The 21991-nt window shown below is 42.0% G+C and overlaps 1 protein-coding gene across 1 annotated transcript in view; it reads right to left on the minus strand.

Moving 5' to 3' along the window:
* Window positions 1-21991, minus strand: part of HERC2 (HECT and RLD domain containing E3 ubiquitin protein ligase 2) — a 278735-nt gene that overhangs the window by 103114 nt on the left and 153630 nt on the right. Inside the window, 9 exon segments of the mRNA XM_043554905.1 lie at window positions 9391-9533; window positions 12589-12732; window positions 14273-14411; window positions 15279-15509; window positions 15743-15939; window positions 16018-16165; window positions 16735-16916; window positions 19336-19518; window positions 20935-21127. Coding sequence (XP_043410840.1) covers window positions 9391-9533; window positions 12589-12732; window positions 14273-14411; window positions 15279-15509; window positions 15743-15939; window positions 16018-16165; window positions 16735-16916; window positions 19336-19518; window positions 20935-21127 — 1560 coding nt within the window.

Below are 21991 nucleotides of genomic sequence, written 5' to 3' on the forward strand. Positions count from 1 at the left end.
GGGAGTTGGCAGAGAGAGAAGGCCTGCCCCATCTGTGCCCACGGCACAGTGAGGATGACTCAAACTGAGTCCACCAGCTCTAGCTCCAGCTCTGTGAAGAAGAGACTGGGGAATCACCATTCCCCCCCCACCCCACCCTCTGCCCCCTGCCCCTCCATCCCACCACCACCACCACCACCACTGCCACCACCAAGGTGGCGCCTCAGGGATCACTCCCAGGCCCATAGTGGAAGTTGGTCCAGAAAACGCCAAACCATGCCCCCTTGCACTGGGTAACTGCATATCCACCGGAGTGGCACAGACCCTGAAGATAACTACTACCTACAAGCGATGCAGCATTGGCAGGATTAACTATAGGTCAATTCTGGATATGTAATATATCGTGCCCCTGCCCCATTTCTCCTCCTTATCTCTTCCTTCCCCTAGGCTGGTTACTCTGGTTATTGGTCTGTCTAAAAAGACATATTGAATCCATTGTCTTAATACATGTTCTACACCTCCTTCTTTACACTCCTTTCTCTCTCCCTGGAATAATCAAGCCATATAGTTTCTCTGTCTGGGTAATTTTATCTTCATTTATTTTCTCTGCCGCCTTCTTTATTTCCTTTCTCTCTCTCTGGATTAGGCCTTTTAGTCTCTCTGCCTATCAATGTTTATTTTTTCTCTGCCCTCCTTCCCAGCTCCTGTCATTTCTCTCTTTGTATGTGCTCTTCCATCATCACCGCTTTCACCTTCTTCTTTACTTGTGGCAGGTGTTTTGGGGTTTTTTGTTTTTAGACTTTAGGTTTTTGCTTTTATTTGTTTGTGTGTTTGCATGTTTTTGTCTCCAGTTTGTCTGTTTTCCTTTACAGGGTTACTCCAAGGAAAAATTCAAAGCACACCTGGTGGAAAGTTTTTTTACTCGTAAATATTTACTCATAGTAAAATACTACTACAAGTACAGTAATAATATAACCAAAGTCACAACAACACAGAGCAAGTAACAATCTCCAAAAGAGCACCTCCTGAAGGGCCAGACCCTGGACAGTGTATGACCCTCCTTTAATACAGCAGGGCTGGCAGGTGCAGAACACACAAGCTTTAAAATACATAAGGGACAGAAAACTACCAAAAATGACAAAACAGAAGAATTTTCCTCAAAAGAAATTCCAGGAAGTAGCGACAAATAATGAATTGATCAAAACGAATTTAAGCAACATAAGTGAAAAAAATTTAGAATAATAGTCATAAAATTACTCACTGGACTTGAAAAAAAACCATACAGGACAGCAGAGAATCTATTGCTACAGAGATCAAGGGACTAAGAAATAGTCATGAGGAACTAAAAAATGCTATAAATGAGATGCAAAATAAAACGGAGGCGGCCAGAGCACAGATTCAAGAGGCAGAGGAGAGAATAGGTATATTAGAAGATAAAATTACGGAAAAAGAGGAGGCTGAGAAAAAGAGATAAAAAAAATCCAGGAGTATGAGGGCAGAATTAGAGAACTAAGTGATGCAATCAAAAAGAACAATATCCGTATCATAGGAATTCTAGAAGAAGAAGAGAGAGAGAAGGGGGCTGAAGGTATACTTGAGCAAATCGTAGCTGAGAACTTCCCTGATCTGGGGAAGGAAAAAGGCATTGAAATCCAAGAGGCACAGAGAACTCCCTTCAGACGTGACTTGAATCGATCTTCTGCACGACATATCATAGTGAAACTGGCAAAATACAAGGATAAAGAGAGAATTCTGAAAGCAGGTAGGGATAAACAGGCCCTAAGACAAAGGTAAACAGATAAGGGTAGTAGCAGACCTATCTACTGAAACTTGGCAGGCCAGAAAGGAATGGCAGGAAGTCTTCAATGTGATGAACAGAAAAAATATGCAGCCAAGAATCCTTTATCCAGCAAGTCTGTCATTCAGAATAGAAGGACAGATAAAGGTTTTCCCAAACAAACAAAAACTGAAGGAATTCATCACCACTAAACCAGCCCTACAAGAGATCCTAAGGGGGATTCTGTGAGTGAAATGTTGCAAGGACCGCAAAGTACCAGAGACATCAGTGCAAGCATGAAACCCACACACATCATGTTGACTCTAAACCCATATCTTTCAATAATAACAGTGAATGTAAATGGACTAAATGCTCCAACCAAAAGACATAGGGTATCAGAATGGATAATGAAACAAGACCCATCTATTTTCTGTCTACAAGAGACTCATTTTAGACCTGAGGACACCTTCAGATTGAAAGTGAGGGGATGGAGAACTATCTATCATGCTACTGGAAGTCAAAAGAAAGCTGGAGTAGCCATACTTATATCAGACAAACTAGACTTTAAATTAAAGGCTGTAACAAGAGATGAAGAAGGGCATTATATAATAATTACAGGGTCTATCCATCAGAAGAGCTAACGATTATAAATGTTTATGCGCCCAATACGGAGCCCCCAAATATATAAAACAGTTAATCACAAACATAAGCAACCTTATTGATAAGAATGTGGTAATTGCAGGGGACTTTAATACCCCACTTACAGGAATGGAGAGATCATGTAGACACAGGATCAATAAAGAAACAAGGGCCCTGAATGATACATTGGATCAGATGGACTTGACAGATATATTTAGAACTCTGCATCCCAAAGCAACAGAATATACTTTCTTCTCGAGTGCGCATGGAACATTCTCCAAGATAGATCACATACTGACTGGGTCACAAAACAGCCCTTCATAAGTATACAAGAAGTGAGATCATACCATGCACACTTTCAGACCACAGTGCTATGAAAGTTGAAATCAACCACAGGAAAAAGCCTGGAAAACCTCCAAAAGCATGGAGGTTAAAGAACACCCGACTAAAGAATGAATGGGTCAACCAGGCACTTAGAGAAGAGATTTAAAAATATATGGAAACAAATCAAAATGAAAATACAACAGTCCAAACGCTTTGGGATGCAGCAAAGGCAGTCCTGAGAGGAAGATACATTGCAATCCAGGCCTATCTCAAGAAACAAGAAAAATCCCAAATACAAAATCTAACAGCACACCTAAAGGAAATAGAAGCAGAACAGCAAAGACACCCCAAACCCAGCAGAAGAAGAGAAATAATAAAGATCAGAGCAGAAATAAACAATATAGAATCTAAAAAAAAACTGTAGAGCAGATCAATGAAACCACGAGTTGTTTTTTTTGAAAAATAAACAAAATTGATAAACCTCTAGCCAGGCTTCTCACAAAGAAAAGGGAGAGGACCCAAATAGATAAAGTCATGAATGCAAATGGAATTAGTACAACCAATCCCTCAAAAATACAAGCAATTATCAGGGAATACTATGAAAAATTATATGCCAACAAACTGGACAACCTGGAAGAAATGGACACATTCCTAAGCACCCACACACTTCCAAAACTCAAACAGGAAGAAATAGAAAACTTGAACAGACCCATAACTAGTGACGAAATTGAATCAGTTATCAAAAACCTCCCAACAAATAAGAGTCCAGGACCAGATGGCTTCCCAGGGGAATTCTACCAGACATTGAAAGCAGAGTTAATACCTATCCTTCTCAAGGTGTTCCAAAAAAATAGAAAGGGAAGGAAAACTTCCAGACTCATTCTATGAAGCCAGCATTACTTTGATTCCCAAACCAGACAGAGACCCAGCAAAAAAAGAGAACTACAGGCCAATAACCCTGATGAATATGGACGCAAAAATTCTCAATAAGATACTAGCAAATCCAATTCAACAGCATATAAAAAGAATTACACACCATGATCAAGTGGGATTCATTCTTGGGCTTCAGGACTGGTTCAACACTCATAAATCAATCAACGTGATACATCACGTTAATAAAAGAAAAGATAAGAACCATATGATCCTGTCAATCAATGCAGAAAAAGCATTTGACCAAATTCAGCATTCTTTCTTAATAAAAACCCTTGAGAAAGTCGGGATAGAAGGAACATACTTAAACCTAATAAAAGCCATTTATGAAAAGCCCACAGCTAATATCATCCTCAATGGGGAAAAACTGACAGCTTTCCCCCCGAGACCAGGAACACGACAGGGATGTCCACTCTCACCGCTGCTGTTTCACATAGTGTTGGAAGTCCTAGCATCAGCAATCAGACAACAAAAGGAAATCAAAGGCATTAAAATTGGCAAAGATGAAGTCAAGCTTTCACTTTTTGCAGATGACATGATATTATACATGGAAAACCCAACAGACCCCACCAAAACTCTACTAGAACTGATACGTGAATTCAGCAAAGTCACAGGATGCAAAATTAATGTACAGAAATCAGCTGCATTCTTATACACTAATAATGAAGCAACAGAAAGACAAATAAAGAAACTGACCCCATTCACAATTGCACCAAGAGTCATAAAATACCTAGAAATAAGCCTAACCAAAGATGTGAAAGATCTGTATGCTGACAACTATAGAAAGCTTATGAAGGAAATTGAAGAAGATACAAAGAAATGAAAAAACATTCCGTGCTCATGGATTGGAAGAATAAATATTGTTAAAATGTCAATACTACCCAAAGCAATCTACACATTCAATGCAATCCCAATCAAAATTGCACCAGCATTCTTCTCGAAGCTGGAACAAGCAATCCTAAAATTTGTATGGAACCACAAAAGACCCCGAATAGCCAAAGTAATTTTGAAGAAGAAGACCAAAGCAGGAGGCATCACAATCCCAGACTTTCTACTACAAAGCTGCAGTCATCAAGACAGCATGGTATTGGCACACAGACCAATGGAATAGAATAGAGACTCCAGAATTGGACCCACAAAAGTATGGCCAACTAATCTTTGACAAAGCAGGAAAGAATATCCAATTGAAAAAAGACAGTCTCTTTAACAAATGGGGCTGGGAGAACTGGACAGCAACATGCCGAAGAATGAAACCAGACCACTTTCTTACACCATTCTCAAAAATAAACTCAAAATAGATGAAGGACCTGAATGTGAGACAGGAAACCATCAAAACCCTAGAGGAGAAAGCAGGAAAATACCTCTCTGACCTCAGCCACAGCAATTCCTTACTTGACACATCTCCAAAGGCAAGGGAATTAAAAGCAAATATGAACTATTGGGACCTCATGAAGATAAAAAGCTTCTGCACTGCAAAGGAAATAATCAACAAAACTAAAAGGCAACCGACGGAATGGGAAAAGATATTTGCAAATGACATATCAGACAAAGGGCTAGTATCCAAAATCTATAAAGAATTCACCAAACTCCACACCCAAAAAACAAATAATCCAGTGAAGAAATGGGCAAAAGACATGAAGAGACACTTTTCTGAAGAAGACATCCAGATAGCCAACTGATACATGAAAAGATGCTCAACATCACTCCTCATCAGGGAAATGCAAATCAAAACCACACTCAGATACCACCTCACGCCAGTCAGAGTGGCTAAAAGGAACAAATCAGGAGACTATAGATGCTGGCGAGGATGTGGAGAAACGGGAACCCTCTTGCACTGTTGGTGGGAAGGCAAACTGGTGCAGCCGCTCTGGAAAACAGTGTGGAGGTTTAATTTATTAAATAAAATAAATTTTTAATAAAATGAAAAATAGATCTACCCTATGACCCAGCAACAGCACTGCTAGGAATTTACCCAAGGGATACAGGAGTGCTGAAACAGCGGGGCACCTGTACCCCAATAGCAGCACTATCTAATACCCCAATAGCAGCAGTATCTAATAGCAGCACTTTCAATAATAGCCAAATTATGGAAAGAGCCTAAATGTCCATCAACCGATGAATGGATACAGAACTTGTGGTTTACATATACAATGTACTACTCGGCAATGAGAAAGAGTGAAATCTGGCCATTTGTAGCAACATGGATGGAACTGGAGAGTGTTATGCTAAGTGAAATTAGCCATACAGAGAAAGACAGATAACATATGTTTTCACTCTTATGTGGATCCTGAGAAACTTAACAGAAGACCATGGGGGAGGGGAAGGGGAAAAAAAAAGTTAGAGAGGGAGGGAGCCAAACCATAAGAGACTCTTAAAAACTGAAAATAAACTGAGAGTTGATGGAGGTTGGGAGGGAGGGGAACGTGGGTGATGGGCATTGAGGAGGGCACCTGTTGGGATGAGCACTGGGTGCTTTATGGAAACCAATGTGACAATAAATTTCGTATTAAAAATAAATAAATAAAATACATAAATAAATAAAAAGTCTAGAACCAAGCCTCCACAGGATTGGGGAGAACTTTTAGGTACTAAACCATCTATGAGAATAAAATTCACATTCTCCAGAAGATGTTGACAGAACACCGAGCGGATACAGTGTAATATCTAAAACATACAGGGTGCCTGGGTGGCTCAGTTGGTTAAGATGCCAACTTCGGCTAATGTCATGATCTCACAGTTCATGAGTCTGAGCCCCACATCGGGCTCTCTGTTGTCAATGTGGAGCCAACTTCAATCTTCTGTCCCCCCCTCTTTCTCTGCCCCTCCCCCACTCACATGCATGCATTCTCTCTCTAAAATAAGTAAACATTTAAAAAAGAACTAAAACATCCAGAATATACTAACAACTACATATAGGTGAAGAAGCAGAACCAGTAACTGATTATAATCAAGAGAAAAAAAACTGCCAATAGTAGCAGACTGACAGCTGGCCCACGTGTTAAAAAGAAATTTAACACAACTATCAGGAATGTGTTTTACATACATATACAGTAAAGAAATAGAGAGTGAAGAGATAAGAACTGTCAGAACTATAGAGCTATAAAATAAGAACCAAATGGAAACGTGAGATCTGAAAATATAAAGACTCTCTTAGATGGCTTACAGCAGATTTAGACCCAACAAAGCAGAACAGCCTGAACCTAAAAACAGATCCAGAAAATTAGCCAAGTTTATTAATGAAGAGAAAAAGACCTACAAAATACACAGAAACAAATTAATAATCTCACAGATGTGTAACGGTAGTCTTAGCAAAGAACAGGACAGGAAAATATAGTTAACAAGTTTCCAAATTTGGTGCGGGGGGGGGGGGGGGGATATCAAGCCAGAGATGCAAGTAACTTGAGCATATCCCAAGAGGATGGGGGAGAAAAAATACATACATACATTGGCATGCCTTAGTCAAACTGTAGAAAACAAAACAAAAAACAAACAAATCACAAAATATTAAATGCAGCCAGAATGGGAGAAAAAAGGTGTGAGGAAAAAGCTTAGAAATTCCCTGGGCTTGCACCAATGAGTTAACAAGCATAAAGAATTACAAAGCCAGGGGCGCCTGGGTGGCTCGGTCGGTTAAGCGTCCGACTTCGGCTCAGGTCATGATCTCACGGTCCGAGAGTTCGAGCCCCGCGTCAGGTTCTGTGCTGACAGCTCAGAGCCTGGAGCCTGTTTCAGATTCTGCGTCTCCCTCTCTCTCTGCCCCTCCCCTGTTCATGCTCTGTCTCTCTCTGTCTCAAAAATAAATAAACGTTAAAAAAAAAAATTAAAAAAAAAAAAAAAAAAAAGAAAAAAAAGAATTACAAAGCCATAGGATGCTCACACCCAAGTTTGGGTAAACAAGATTAGGTGAATAAGGATAGAGAAGGGAGGCTAAGGCCCCCAGAATAGAGAGGGGGTGCAAACGCCCACAATACAAAGGTATATGAGGTAAACAAGACTAGAGATTCAGGGCAAAAGTTCCCCCCTATTTAGTATTATAGCAGAAAGCTGCTTTCACAGGAAGGAAGGACCAAATTAGGTAAACAAGTAAATAGGGCTACAGACCACCGGGCTGCAGGTAAAGCTGCCCAGAGGAGAACTGATTAGCAAAAGAAAAGGTGCCTTGTTAACCTTGAGGTTACTTGCTCCATCAGTCTAATCCCCTAGGCTAGCTAAAATAAACAGAGTTGGTGCCTCATGTCTGCTGTAAACAACCTTTGGCCGCCTCCAGAGCCAGGATTTTGTTTTGTATTAACCCAAACCCCTAATATCTTCAAGACCCCCTTTCCCTCACATCCATGAGTTAATGTTCATAATTTCATTGTCTCTTTGTGCACATCCATCACCATGTTTGTAAGCCTTCTGATCCTAATAAAAACAGGGCAAGGACCCTTATTCAGGGCTCTTGTCTTTTCCTGGACATTAACCATCTCTCGAATTTAATCCTGAGTCCTGCTTTCTTGCTAGACAAGAAAGAACTTTAGACCCAGAGTCTATGACAAAAAGGCACTTCAAACAGAATAACAATGATGGTTGAATTTTCATCTAAATCAATGGAGATAAAACAATGAAAGATCTCTCTTTGGTAGTCCTTCCCAATTCTTAAAGGATAACTCTAGTTTCCTTGTCTCCTTACACATCTTTCCTCTTAACACTGGGTACTCCCGGTGTGATTCCAGGTTGCATTCTGCCCAATTTGCTCTTCAACTGCTTTCAATGCCCTCTTTTGATCTTTAGAAGTGACTAGAAACCCTGCTGTTCTATGGCCACTTCAACCTGACCCTCATCTTAGCGGTTTTTAGACCTAGCAAGTAGTTGGCATTCAGGCCAGTTCAAAGAAGGCACTGTACTGCTCCCTATTCTCATGCTCAATACTTCTTGCCTTCTCCCTTTGCACCCCACCTTCTTCCTACCTCAGTTCTTACTTTCTTGCTACCTACTTCTTCCTACCTCACTCTTGGACTACTGTCAGCCCTCCCATCAACCTGATACAGCTGCTTCCTCACTTCGGATCCAACTCCCTGCAGTCCTGGTCTCAAAGAATTTCTATTAGGGTATATTCTGCCTGGCAACTTGAGTACTCTAGGTTTGGTTTTTGTCTTTGATATTTTATCCAGAGTTTTTTACATATTACATAGAAAGAAGGATTTTTAGAAACATCTAGTCCCTCATGTTGCAGGCCATGAAAGTCCCCATAACTTTTAGACCTGATCACATGTTGTCTTTTCTATGGGAACATGCCCACAGCCTGATCCCTAAGCTACACTGTGCAGCACAGGTGCTCTGCGACAGGGCAAGGACCAAGAGCCTGGCAGCAACAGTGCATGCCCAAAAAAGCCTTTGCAGTGAGTGGAACAAACATGCCAGTGCAATATTCCAAGGTCTAATGGGCTCCTTCAATAACAATTATTTCCTAGAAAAAGATCATGCCATGAATATTTGAGCATCTGACCCATGTTGAATCTCATTAACTTTTTCAAAGAATTCACATATATTCAAAATAAGGTTAAACTTCAACTCATTCCCCCTCCAACTAGTATTATAATGCTCTATGACAAACATGGTTAAAGCCTAACTAGTCATAAGAATTATTTTAGCATATTATTTAAAATTCAGAATATATCCTTAAGAAAAATACACATCTACGAAAAAAATTGTTCCAAATTTAGTGTACCAGATTAAAATTGCAGAGGCTGCTACCGTACCTCTAGCTCCTGTTTGTCAAATATGGCCTTCACTGGAGATGGCTGGGTGGCCGAGGCCAGTAACTGCTGCAAGAGGATCATTGGAGGCTGTGGCCCTTCAGGAGACATGTCCCCAAGGTCAGGGGATGCAGCTGCTCCATCATCTGAATATAAAAAAAAAATATGCACGACATCACATTTTCAACTCCTAACATCTCTTTACTATTAAAGATGTTGCACTGAACATGTTAAAGTGAGTATGATCTCTACCTCTTCAAGCACTAGACGATCAAAATCTTCAAGGCTCAGATATCAAAAATTAGTCTAAAAATTTTTCCACTCCCTGCTTTTTGGCATCTGTCCTTTATTGGTTCATCTATCTCCTCAGAGCCAAAAAAAAAAAAAAAAAAAGAAAAAAAAGCTACCTCCCAGATTTCTGCCTTTTGTCCAGTTCTTATACCTTCTCTTTCTTGGTGCACACTCATTGCTTCAGAAACCTCTTCTATGAACACTCCCTTTTTATTTTTAGCCTTGGCCTTTCCTGCTAACCCTTGTTCAGACCATAAACTGACACCAATTCCAGATATGTTGTGTGGTCAGGGTAACATCTTTTTGTCTGTTTTAATCTCTGAGCAGCTTTGAGTGAGGCATTTAGCACTTCCTGTTTGCCACAGGCCCACTGAGTCCCACTGCCTGGAGCCCACTCACCATTTGAGTTCGCTGGTTGGTTTGGTGACAACTTCAACTAATTCTCTAGACCAGGGGTTGGAAAATCATTGTCTTGAAGTGACAGAGAGTAAACAGTTCAAGCTTATCAGCTGCATGGTCTGTCAGAGCTACTCAATTCTGCCACTGCAGAGTAAAAGCCGCCTAAGATGATGTGTAAACAAGTAGGTGCGGCTGTGTTCCCATAAACTTTACAAAAACAGGTAACCATGATAATTTGTCAAGCCCTACTCTACAGAGCTATCTGGAGCCCCTACTCTGTCCCAACCGTGAGATAGTAACCCTGATTCAGTTCCTACAGAGCTACTCATCAGGGTGACCAGAGAGCAGTCAGTCCAATTCCCTGGTCTCTGGTTTCCTGATCTTCTATAATTATGGATAGTTTCCAAGGTCCCTACTGTCTAATATAGAATAAATCTGCGCTTTCATTAGATTTACCTTATACTCAGCACATTAAAATTAAATTCACAATACCCTCTTAAGATTAAGAAACAAAAAAACCGCACACTACACTAGGCTTTCTAATCTTCATCAGAGGCACTCCCTCCTGTCCTCCTGGTAGCTCAAGCTTGAAACATCAGCCATCTTTGACTTTTCACTGGTTTCCCATGAGGTTATTATCAAAACCACCAGGTTATGATCTACTGGAACCACCTTTCCATCTTTTATGTCTTCCCCCAGAAAACACCTTATCACTTGACACAAAAGCAATTCTCTCACCTCCATGGCCTTCCTTTTTCAAATACACTTATACCTCACTAGTAGACTTATCATCCTGAATATCAGTCCTTACCATACAGGTCCCTGCCACAGCTCTAAGTCAGTCTTATGTTTCACCCTGGTATTCAAGGCATTCTATCACATGAATTCAGCTGACCTCTCCAGCTTTTGCCCCACATTCATCAATAAATCCTGAGCTCCTTGCAAAGTGAAGCACTTCAACACTCTCCTATATACTCACTGATACATCTGTGCTCCTATTGTCTCCTCCACCAAAATAGAGCTTCTTCATCATGCTGCACCTCAAGTCTGCCACACCCCTCAGAAGCTGCCCTCCCCAGCCCTCAGCCACCTGTATCCCCAAGACACTTGTGGAACTACAATTACACATTTCACAGTGCACTGGCATCATAACCTGTACAGAGCCATCTGCATTCATTTTCTCTTTTCACTATGACCCCAGAGAGTTTGGGGTCATAAACAAGGACTATCTTGTTCCCTATAATACTTTAGCACATCTTTTTTAAGAGTAGATAATCAAAAAATATTTTATAGCTTTTTTTTTTCTATTCAAAGTAATATAAGCTTATTCCAGAAAATTGAAGAAATATAGAAAAGTCTAAAGAAAATAAAGTCAGCTGGTATTCCAGTGTATGGATACACCACCTAATAATGGGCATAAAAGTGTCTTCAGTTTTCGACCTAAAAACAATACCAACAAAGAAGCCATAATGGGCATCCGTAAACACATATCTTCATGCCTTTTCATGTGATAAATTCCCACAAGATGACTCCCAGGTCAATGGAGAGATACAGAGCTAGATACAGAGATGCAGATATAGATGTGTGTGCGTGTGTACACATGTATTTAAAATTTTTTTTTAAAGTTTATTCATTTTGAGAGACACAGTATGAGCAGGGAAGGGGCAGAGAGAGAGGGAGACACAGAATCTGAAGCAGGCTCCAGGCTCTGAGCTGTCAGCACAGGAGCCCAACGCGGGGCTCGAACTCACGAACCGCAAGATCATGACCTGAGCTGACGTCAGACACTCAACCGACTGAGCCACCCAAGCACCCCTAATACACATGTATTTTAAAGTGTAACATTTCTTCAATGTTTGTTGTACCAACTTAAATTCCCACAAGCAATGTGTTAAAGCAGTGCTACTTTAGATATGTATGAACCACTTTGGGGCCTTATTAAAATGCAAACTCTGATTTCTTAGGTCTGGGGTGTAGCCTGAGAATCTACGTGTCTAACATGCTCCTACGTGCCATCAGTGCTACTGGTCCATGAGCCACACTTTAACAAAGCAGAACACCACTGTTTTACTGTTTTCCCTCCCTTCCCATCAGATCCTTGAATGTGATAGAATGCCTTGAATACCAGGGTGAAACATAAGACTGACTTAGAGCTGTGGCAGGGACCTGTATGGTAAGGACTGATATTCAGGATGATAAGTCTACTAGAGAGGTATAAGTGTATTTGAAAAAGGAAGGCCATGGAGGTGAGAGAATTGCTTTTGTGTCAAGTGATAAGGTGTCTTCTGGGGGTAGGCATAAAAGATGGAATGATGGATCTTTTGTCTTATAAGATTATGACACTGTCATTTGCACCTCATCAATTTCTGGCCAGGTTACACATCTTTCTCATGCATTTAAAAACCATCTCTATTTCCCTTTTTATGGACTACTTGCTCATGTCTTTTGCCTGTTTTCTATGGGAGTATCTGCATTCCTCACATATCTATAACAGCTTCCTTAAAAAGATACCTGTATGAGCAGCTGTGACCTCCTGAACAGCCGGCTGAGACAAGATCTGCCTAAGCTGGTCCTGGTGTGAAAGCAGCGCACGGCCCGCCTTCAGGATGTACAGTTTTAACTGCTGGCACCTCAGCAGCTCCAGGTCTACTTGTCCTGTGGGAGAAAAGGACTCAGGAACGGCACACCTTGCTTGGGCTCTTCTCCTCACCAGCTGTGTGGCCTTAGGGAAAGTGCTCTGCCTCCTGCACCACAGTGCCATGCCTGTAAAGTGGCACAAACAATGCCCTGCCCTGTAGGAATTAGCTGGACATGCCAAATACTGTCAATAATGAAGGACTTGCCTTTCTGGATAAGTATCCTCTACCTCCCCTGGGTCTTCCCCTTTTCCTGCTACCCACACAGCTACCTTGATGGATTAGGGTGAGAATTAAATGGTTTAACAAAGTTAGATCCATGTCAGTTACTATTAGTATAATCAATGTTTCCCATATTGCTAAAATTTCAACCAGATATCTATGTCACAAACAAAATATCTTCACCTTTTCTTGCCAACACTCCTCCAGGATGATTTTGTCTGATAGTCACAACATACAGTTCTCTCACTCAACAAGATCATGGCACTCCCTGGAGTCTTATCTAAACAAATGACTGCAGTGGTGCCTGACAGCCAACTGAGGAGGAAACTAAGCTGCCACAAAATGCAGGCAGACCACAAGTACAGCCGGATTATAGTTGTGGCAACAGTGTTCCAGCAGGGCATGTCAGAGGCCACAGAAGGCAACACAGCCAACAGCAACATAGGATGGAAGGGGATGGAGGATCACAGGTGCCTCTCAGGCATAAAGCCTGACTGCCTGGCAGCCAGGTTTATTCACTGTGAAGAGAAAGAGTGACTAAGGGATAAGGTTAGCGGACTTCTGAACATGCTGTGGTATACATGCACATGGCCCTCCAGCCAGAAATGTGAACTGGATATTCAGAGTTAAAGGTGATCACTATCATAAATGTTGCAGCAGCAATCACAGGAATGGGGAGAAATGGGTGAAAAAGCTCAGTAAGAGTGGACACAATGAGCCAAAAGTTATGGAGAAACTCACAAGGATTTCCAATGTGCAAAGAATAGTCAAGGAGAAGAACTCTTCAAAGAACATGCAAGTGGCAACGTAAGGAAAATTAAGGGAGCAGTATTCCAGACCAAAGGAAGGAAGGCTTAAGCACAGGTGACCTTTGTTTTAGCCCAATGTCTATAGATATGAAGCAAGGCAGGTCTAAACATGCAGGCCTTACTGGGTCTGGCATTGATGAGGCCAGAAGCAAAGCTCCTAAAAGGCAACTGAACTAAAGAGCCATGGCTGGAGGGTTAACGGGGGGGGGGGGAGAGAAAACACAGATTCTTCTTCAAAAGGTTTGTTCAGAATAAATGCTGGCACTGGAAAGTCGGGGAGCATGGGGCAGGGGTAGGGGGGAACCTAGGGATTCTTCAGACGCCACTCTCCCCATGGTGTCATTCTTGGTACTACACACTCTTATCACCACATTCAAGCTTTCATGTCCACTATAACTCAACAAATAGTCAATCCATTGAAACCCAAAGACTTTGACAGTCACAGGAACTTGCTCTCACAAAATGACATTGTCCAAGCAATACCAGTTAAGATTGTAGTTGTTTCACCAAGAAGTACCATGTACTGACCTGCAAAACCCGGTTTAGGTGACTTCTTTACTTTGTGTTTTTCCAGTTTGCTTCCAGCAAGGTTTACCAATTGAGCCCAGACAGATAGCATAGGCTCTGTGAAGGGGAGGTTGGTGACACTGAATGCCACAGCAGGGAGCTAAAGCAAGAAGATAGAAACCTTCAAAGTCCATCCAATGAAATGAGCAAATGAAACGTTCTAAAAATTATCAAACCATGAATCTTAATTCTAAAATATACATATCATAAGTCTTTTTGTATCTGAAAATAATTTTAAAATATTCCATTAAAGATAAAATAGAGATTTATATGTATAGTAAACATAACCTAAATTAATTTTTTAACAACTTATCAATAATAATTATGTCAGGCTGGTGATGATTATCTCTTTAGGCATTTTCTATGCATTACAAATTTTCTACAACATGCATGTATTCATTTATAAATAAAAAACAGTATTTTAGAGAAATATAGTCAGGTTATACTTAGATTACATCAAAATAATATAAATGACTCTCTTTCCCTATACATCCTTAATTCACAGATTTAAGATGACAGCAGCTGCTACATAAGTCATGTCACTCAACACAATAAATAAGCATTTACGAAGAAAGGTCTTTTTTTAAGGAATCACTTTTAGGTTTCTTTAAAAGTTGAGTTGTTCAATAAAAGTCAGATTTCATAAATTTACATTTTAAGATAATTAAAACTAACAAACATAATTACCAGTACCTTCTATGTTGCTAACACCCTTTTATGTCTTTGTGGGCTAAAATAAGACATGAACTAGTAATTTGTTTAACACCATGAGACCAGGCCCTATTTATCACAGACACAAAGCAAACAAGGGAAGATAGACATATGGCTTTCCTCAGGTTGCATAGTTTCCTAGACAGCGTGCATGAACTACAAGAATCAAGTTCATTCTAGCACTAATGTTAGCACTCAGTTCCAGCATAAAACTCCTCTGCCTTATTACCAAGTAACTGAATACAAGTTCACCTACTGGTTTGAGCTGATTCAATGGGCAAACGCGACACATCCGCATGTCTGAGAACTGTACAGTGATCCTGCCCTTTGGGGTGATGCGAGTCACCGTGCCTTCTCCAAACTCATCATGCATGACTTGTCCCCCCAGGCGCAGGCGACCATCGATGCCTCCGATCACAGCTAGGACTGCCATGAGGCCCCCCACCTCTGGGTTTTCGGAGTCAGGAAAGTAATCCTCTAACAGGGCCTAATGCAGACAGACAGCTAGTTTGAAGAAGACAGCCAAGGGTGCTGCCTGTTTCTTACACATTTATAACTAAGCCAAGTTCATTTTTATACTAGTTTCTTCAATAGTTATTTCCACTACAATATGGTTTAAAATATCTTTAAACAAAATACATGTCATTTCAAAAGATAATTTAAAAGTGAAATCAACATTCTACAAAGAAAAACTAACAGATATGAAAACGCGGCACCCACCCCCTCTGGTGGCTTTCCTGTGCAGCTGCGGGTGACAGAGTGGAGCTGAGAGTTGATGTACTTGTTTATGAGGCCGTTCCACTGACCCAAGGAGTGGAGTGTGCGGAGCAGTGCCACCACCTCTTCTGCCAATGTGCTGCTATGAGTGGCAGTCAGAGAGGCCTGTGGGCGTGCCCTCCGCCGCCTCAGAGTAGATTCTGAAAGAGACATGTGAGAGAGGAGCTACATGGTGCCCTGCTCACAAAACCAGAACACAAGTAAGGAGAGAGGCCCACCTCTGAGGAACAGGATATCTGAAGAACAGGTGGTGAGCAAGCTGCCCAAGAAACCAAACAGCTTTTCCACAAGGCATTTCATGTCCCTTGCCCTTTCGATCTTGTCCCATGATGGAAGCACTGCTTGCAGTAAATGCACAGCTAAGATCTGACAAAAGGCAATTTAAAACGGCAAACATTAAAGAAAACCATAATCTGTGGTTTTATGTTAAGAGGTAACAGATTTTTATTTTCTTTTTTTTTTTGTCCCTCTAATGCAATTAATCATGTGAAAATTCAGATATCCATTATTTTACAACCAGATAATTACACCCAAGTTGATTAATGATATAGATTCTCAGGAGTTGGAAAAAGCTACACTACAGATGCAGATATTCACTTAATTAAAAAATAATTCTTTTCAGCTTAATTCTTCTGAAGACAATTATACTACAACTCCTATGAAGCAGATAAGAGAAGCTGGTAGGATTTATCACTTCAAAGAAAAGCAAGTCAACTACAGTTTAGCAACTTAAAATCAATTTAAAATAATCAAGGACTTCAGCCCCTTGCACTAGAAAATCTACTTTGGGTTAGTTCCAGTTCTTTTCTGCACTCATTGAGTACAGGCACCTAATTATGATGACTGGGAGAATTGGTATCTTGATGCCACCTCTTAAGGGGATTGCACAGTTTCAAAATTCACACTGAACACCATCAGCCCAGCAGCACAATTACCTGTCGCTGCAGTGAGGCAGCAGTGAAAGGTGCATGTCCCTCCACAACCTTCATGAGCAGGGCAATCCACTGTGGGGAGCTGAGGGCAGCACACATGTGTGGCGTGAGTGCAATGCTCCGCACAAAGCCCAACGTGCACCAGCTCCGGTGCTGCTCCCGGCAGACCAGCCTGTTTGGGGAAGCTGCCACAGTGAAACAAACCAGCTTGGCACCAAATTTCTAGAAATAAATACTCAGCACAACCTACACTTTTAATGTACTTACCGTGTTATGTTCGATAATAGCCTACTTTACAAATATACTACAATTTCACTAATTCAAAATGAGAGGAGTGAGAGAAAACCCTACTAAAGGAACACTTTACAACACTTTTAAAACCTTCAAAGTACATGAGTAGCTCAAACCAATTAAGGAGTTTCATGTACTTATTATTTATAGGCAGTAAGAAAATGATTCACAATTCAAACAGCAGTTATTAGAGTGCATCTTGTATATTTTAAAACCTCATGTGTTATATATCATCAGGGCACTTGGGTGGCTCAGTGGATGAAGTGTTTGACTCCTGATTTCAGCTCAGGTCATGATTTCACAATTCATGAGTTTGAGCCCACAAAGGGCTCTTTGCTGACAGCACGGAGCCTGCTTGGGATTCTCTCTCTGCCCCTCCCTGGTTCACGCGCACACATGTGCTCTCTCTCTCTCAAAAATAAATACACTTTAAAAATAATAATAATAAGGGGCGCCTGGGTGGCGCAGTCGGTTAAGCGTCCGACTTCAGCCAGGTCACGATCTCGCGGTCCGTGAGTTCGAGCCCCGCGTCAGGCTCTGGGCTGATGGCTCAGAGCCTGGAGCCTGTTTCCGATTCTGTGTCTCCCTCTCTCTCTGCCTCTCCCCCGTTCATGCTCTGTCTCTCTCTGTCCCAAAAATAAATAAACGTTGAAAAAAAAAATTTAAAAAAAAAAAAATAATAATAATAATAATAAATATCTCCCATGATCTTGTTTATACTTAATCTGCACCATAAATTTCCAATCCAAGTTTAATAAGTCTGCAGTAATAGAACAAGACTAGGAGGCTTTCAAGAGGTTTATCCAATTTGACGGATGCAACTGACCCTTTCTGCTCCTCCTGGCTTCCAGGTCTCCACTCATGGGTACCCAGGGGCTTCCACTCTTTCCTGCCAGAGGCCTGCCTGCCAGGGCCCAGCCCTCCTGCTCTCTAGGCTTCTAGAGGCACCGCCATCAGACACAAGTTCATGCCTGCACTCAGTTACACTCACACACACTCACACACACACACACACACACACACACACACACACACACACATCAACTTTCACAGTCACACCCTACCACAATCCCACATACTCATTTTCATAGTCACTGATATACTGACACACAATCACTCATAATTACCACACACACTCACAAACACACCCAGCTACTCACACACATTCCCTTCCCCACTTCACACTCACACCTGTAGCCACTCACATACTCAGTCTTACTCAGAGACAAACTCTCCCATACTCACAAGCACTCTCACACATACACACACACTCACTCCTCCCATTCCATCAACTCCTTCTCTCCACACTTAGACATATTCACATTTTCATGCAAACATTTCAGTGGGTTGAACTGTATCCCCCAAAATTCATGTTCATCCAAAACCTCAGAATGTGGCCTTATTTGAAAATAAACTCTTTGCAGATGTACTTCCTTAAAGTAAGGATTGATATAATACTGTATTGGATCAGAGTGGACCTTAAATCCAATGAAAGTCCTTATAAAGAAGCAGAAAAGGACATAAAGAGACACAGGGCAGTCCTTTGTGTGAAAATGAGGCAGAACCTGGAGTGCTGTGGCCTCAAGCTAAGATACCCTGGAGGTACCAGAGCTGGAAGAGACAGAAAGGATCCTCTTCTAAAGTCTTTGCAGGGAACACAGCCCTGCTGACACCTTGATGTTAGACTTCTGGTCTCCAAAAATCCTTGATGTTGGAAAATGTGGTCTCCATATCTCCATTATGGGGTGAACTGTGTCCTACCTGCCTCCCAAAATCAGTATGTTGAAGTCCTAACCCCTAGTACCTTAGAATGTGACCTTATTTGGAAATGGGTCCAGGGGAGACATAATTTGTTTGGAAGAACTTAAACTAGGTTAAGGTGGGTCCCTAATCCAATTTTGACTGGTAACCTTATAAAAAGGTGAGATTTGGAGACAAACACACACAGGTAAATATGAGGTCAGTAATCTACAAACTAAAGAATGTCAAAGATTGCCAGCAAACTATAGGAGGTAGGGGAGAGGCCTAGAACAGATCCTTCCCTCACAGCCCTCAGAAAGAACCAGCTCTGCTGACACCTTGAACTTCTACCCTCTAGAACACGGAGAAAAAAATTTCTATTATTTAGGCCACCCAAGTGTATGGTACTTTGATGTGGCAGCCCAAACAAACTAACCAAGTTTGCAGTAAATTGTTACAGCGGCCCTAGGACACTAATACACACGCACACTCACCCACATGCTCACACTCACTGACACACACACCAAATTCATAGCCCCAATACTCTGTAGGCCAAAACTATTCATTGCATACATGTCTTGTCCGTCGTTCCACTTTCCACTAACATTCGCAGCAGTCCACACAGGGTCTTGGTGGCTTCACTCTGCATGATTTCAGCATGGACTCCAGCAGACAGACAAAGAGTTTGTAGTAAATTAACAGTACTGGTAAGCATCATTGCAGTGGGATGAATGTTCCTTTCAATTTGTTCAGCTTCTGGAAAAAAAGTATCAAAATAAGAAGCTATATTCTCAAATAGAACTGGAAAATATCCCTGCATGTAACTTAAGGGATTTCATAACACAGTTTTTTAGGGAATTTAATATCACAATTTTTACTGTGGAAAGGGAAGTAGCTCTTTACAAGAAAATAATTCAAAATACACTAAACACCGTAATCATCTCTGTCCCCACCTTCCTCAAAGAAAATAAGCCTTCCAAATTACAGTTTAATTTTTTAAAGCTATCTCCACATATGGCTCAGAAGCACTAAAACAATTACCAGGATTTATTCTTTTAGAAAGACAACTTATCAAATGTCAAAAACTGCTTGCTGATGAGCTAGCTATGCCCTGGATGAAGATAGAAGTGCCTGCTCCATGGAGGGGAAGCAGAGGCTCATGTGTCAAAGCCACTGACTTTCTGACAAGGGGGCACATGACAGCCAAGCTATAGTTCTGTCACTTAGCCAGCTCTGCTCAGGTTCTGACTTGTCTGAGTGAAGACCCCAGACAGAGAATTGGGAGGAGGGACAAGTGGCCTAGACATCGTGTGCTCAGACACAGTGAGAACAAAACCAGCCCTGACCAACTAAGCACGACTCCAAATTTCACATATGTTACTCCCAACAGCTCCACAAGGCATCATCTGTTTACATCTGAGGGGGCGTGGGCCCCCACAAGTGACATGGATGGAGCAGAGCCTTTTCCACTCTCCATACCACCCATCTTCTACTGAGCTCAGCCTCTTAGGTTTCCTCTCCTGACCATACAAGTGACTTCCAAAGCCTGACAATGCAGTGCATACAGCTAGCACCTGAGCCCCAGGAATCAGCCCAGGCCTCCTGGACAGTCTCACCAAGACCAGCCATGGGAAGTTTCATTCATACATCCCAAAGTCTTTTGGACACATTGGAGAATGTCATGAAGTCCTCCTCCCACAACCTTGGATTTACTTAGATAGGATTTAACTTTCTGGGTTCACTCCAAATTTTCATTTCTGGTTTCCTTAAGGTAATACTGTACTGACTAATTCCACATTATTCCTAGTCCACCAGGCACTGACTCACTACCTCACACAGGAGACTCAGAGCCAAATGAGAAGGTCCACTAGAGGTAAAGACACAGCAAGCAAGCCCTACAGTGCCAAACTTTACTGGACTGTCCCCAAAGGGAGCAAGGGAGTCAAATCCAGCTAGGCTGCCAGTTACCAGAGCCATGCTTTTAACTCCTACATCAGAATTACCTGGGGCTTATTTAAACTGAACCTTTAGGGGCAAGTCCAAAACTACAGAGCACTGTCTGCAGATGACTTCTGACACACTGTTCTCACTTCCAGATGAAAAGGACAGCCAGCTAGCATTAGCACACAGCTTGCCAAGCTGCCCCAGACTAAACAGCCCCAAGGCACCCACCAGAGTCATCCTCTGTGTCCGAGTCCTCTGCTGAGGGCTGTGTTGAGGCTGGCAGCTCCGCCAACTTGAGGTCATACTTCCCTTCTTTCCCCATCCTGTAGGAGTTGGTGCTGCCTGTGTCCCACTGGACCCTGATCCATCCGTCCTCTCCAAGTTCACCAATCACACGCCCAAGACCAGGAGGAGGTCCGTCCTGAGGAAGCCAAAACAAAGATCAGTTAAGAGGGCCCACGCCTGTTCTGTCACACAAAGCCTGTAAGGACTGCTGTGTCACTGTGCCCACAGACTGCTCCAAACCCACCTGCACCATGCACAGCTCACATCATCACCTTAAATCAAACATCAGGAAATAACTGGCTTATGCTCCTTTACCAAAGAGGTAAGTGGGAAAAGAATTGCATCAATCAGCATCCTCCCTAAACCAATTAGAGATGAGGCTTTCCAGCCTAGTCCTGATGCCCTATTCCTTGGCTCGATCCCTCCATTGGGCTTCAAGATACCAGAAACCTGAAACAAGCACCAGCATCTCCTGTTTTCCTCTTGGTCTTCAGTTTTCTCTCTGGAACCTAGAGTGGAGACTCTGTCTCTCATGTCTATGAGTGAAAGCTGTTTTTAGGATGCTGCTACCTGTTCTAGGACACTTCTGAAATGATTCTGGTAAGACCCGTGCTTAACAGTGAGGTTGAGAAAACCTAGAGGTGCCAAGAATGCTACCACACTGTAGGAAGGTGAGCACTATCCTTAGCTAGTGACTACGGTAATAACACAGACACCAGTCCCCACAATCTCTCCTTGTGAGACCTCACAGAAGCTTGGGAGTGATATGCCACAAGGAGAAACAGAGAGGTGGCCACCACCCAGCTGGCACACCTGAAACTGCTAGGTTGGGGCACTTAATTGGGCACATGGCCACCACCTCTCAGCACCTGGGTTTTTCTGCCTCACAGCTTTTAGAACACTATTAATAAGATGAAGTCTACTCTTTCCTGCTTACTCCTGCTCCTACTCTAGGCTCCCCCTCAAATTGAGCCCATGCCAGTAAGTTTTCTAAAAACAG

This window comes from Prionailurus bengalensis, chromosome B3 (assembly GCF_016509475.1).
Source record: "Prionailurus bengalensis isolate Pbe53 chromosome B3, Fcat_Pben_1.1_paternal_pri, whole genome shotgun sequence".
Classification (NCBI taxonomy): domain Eukaryota; kingdom Metazoa; phylum Chordata; class Mammalia; order Carnivora; family Felidae; genus Prionailurus; species Prionailurus bengalensis.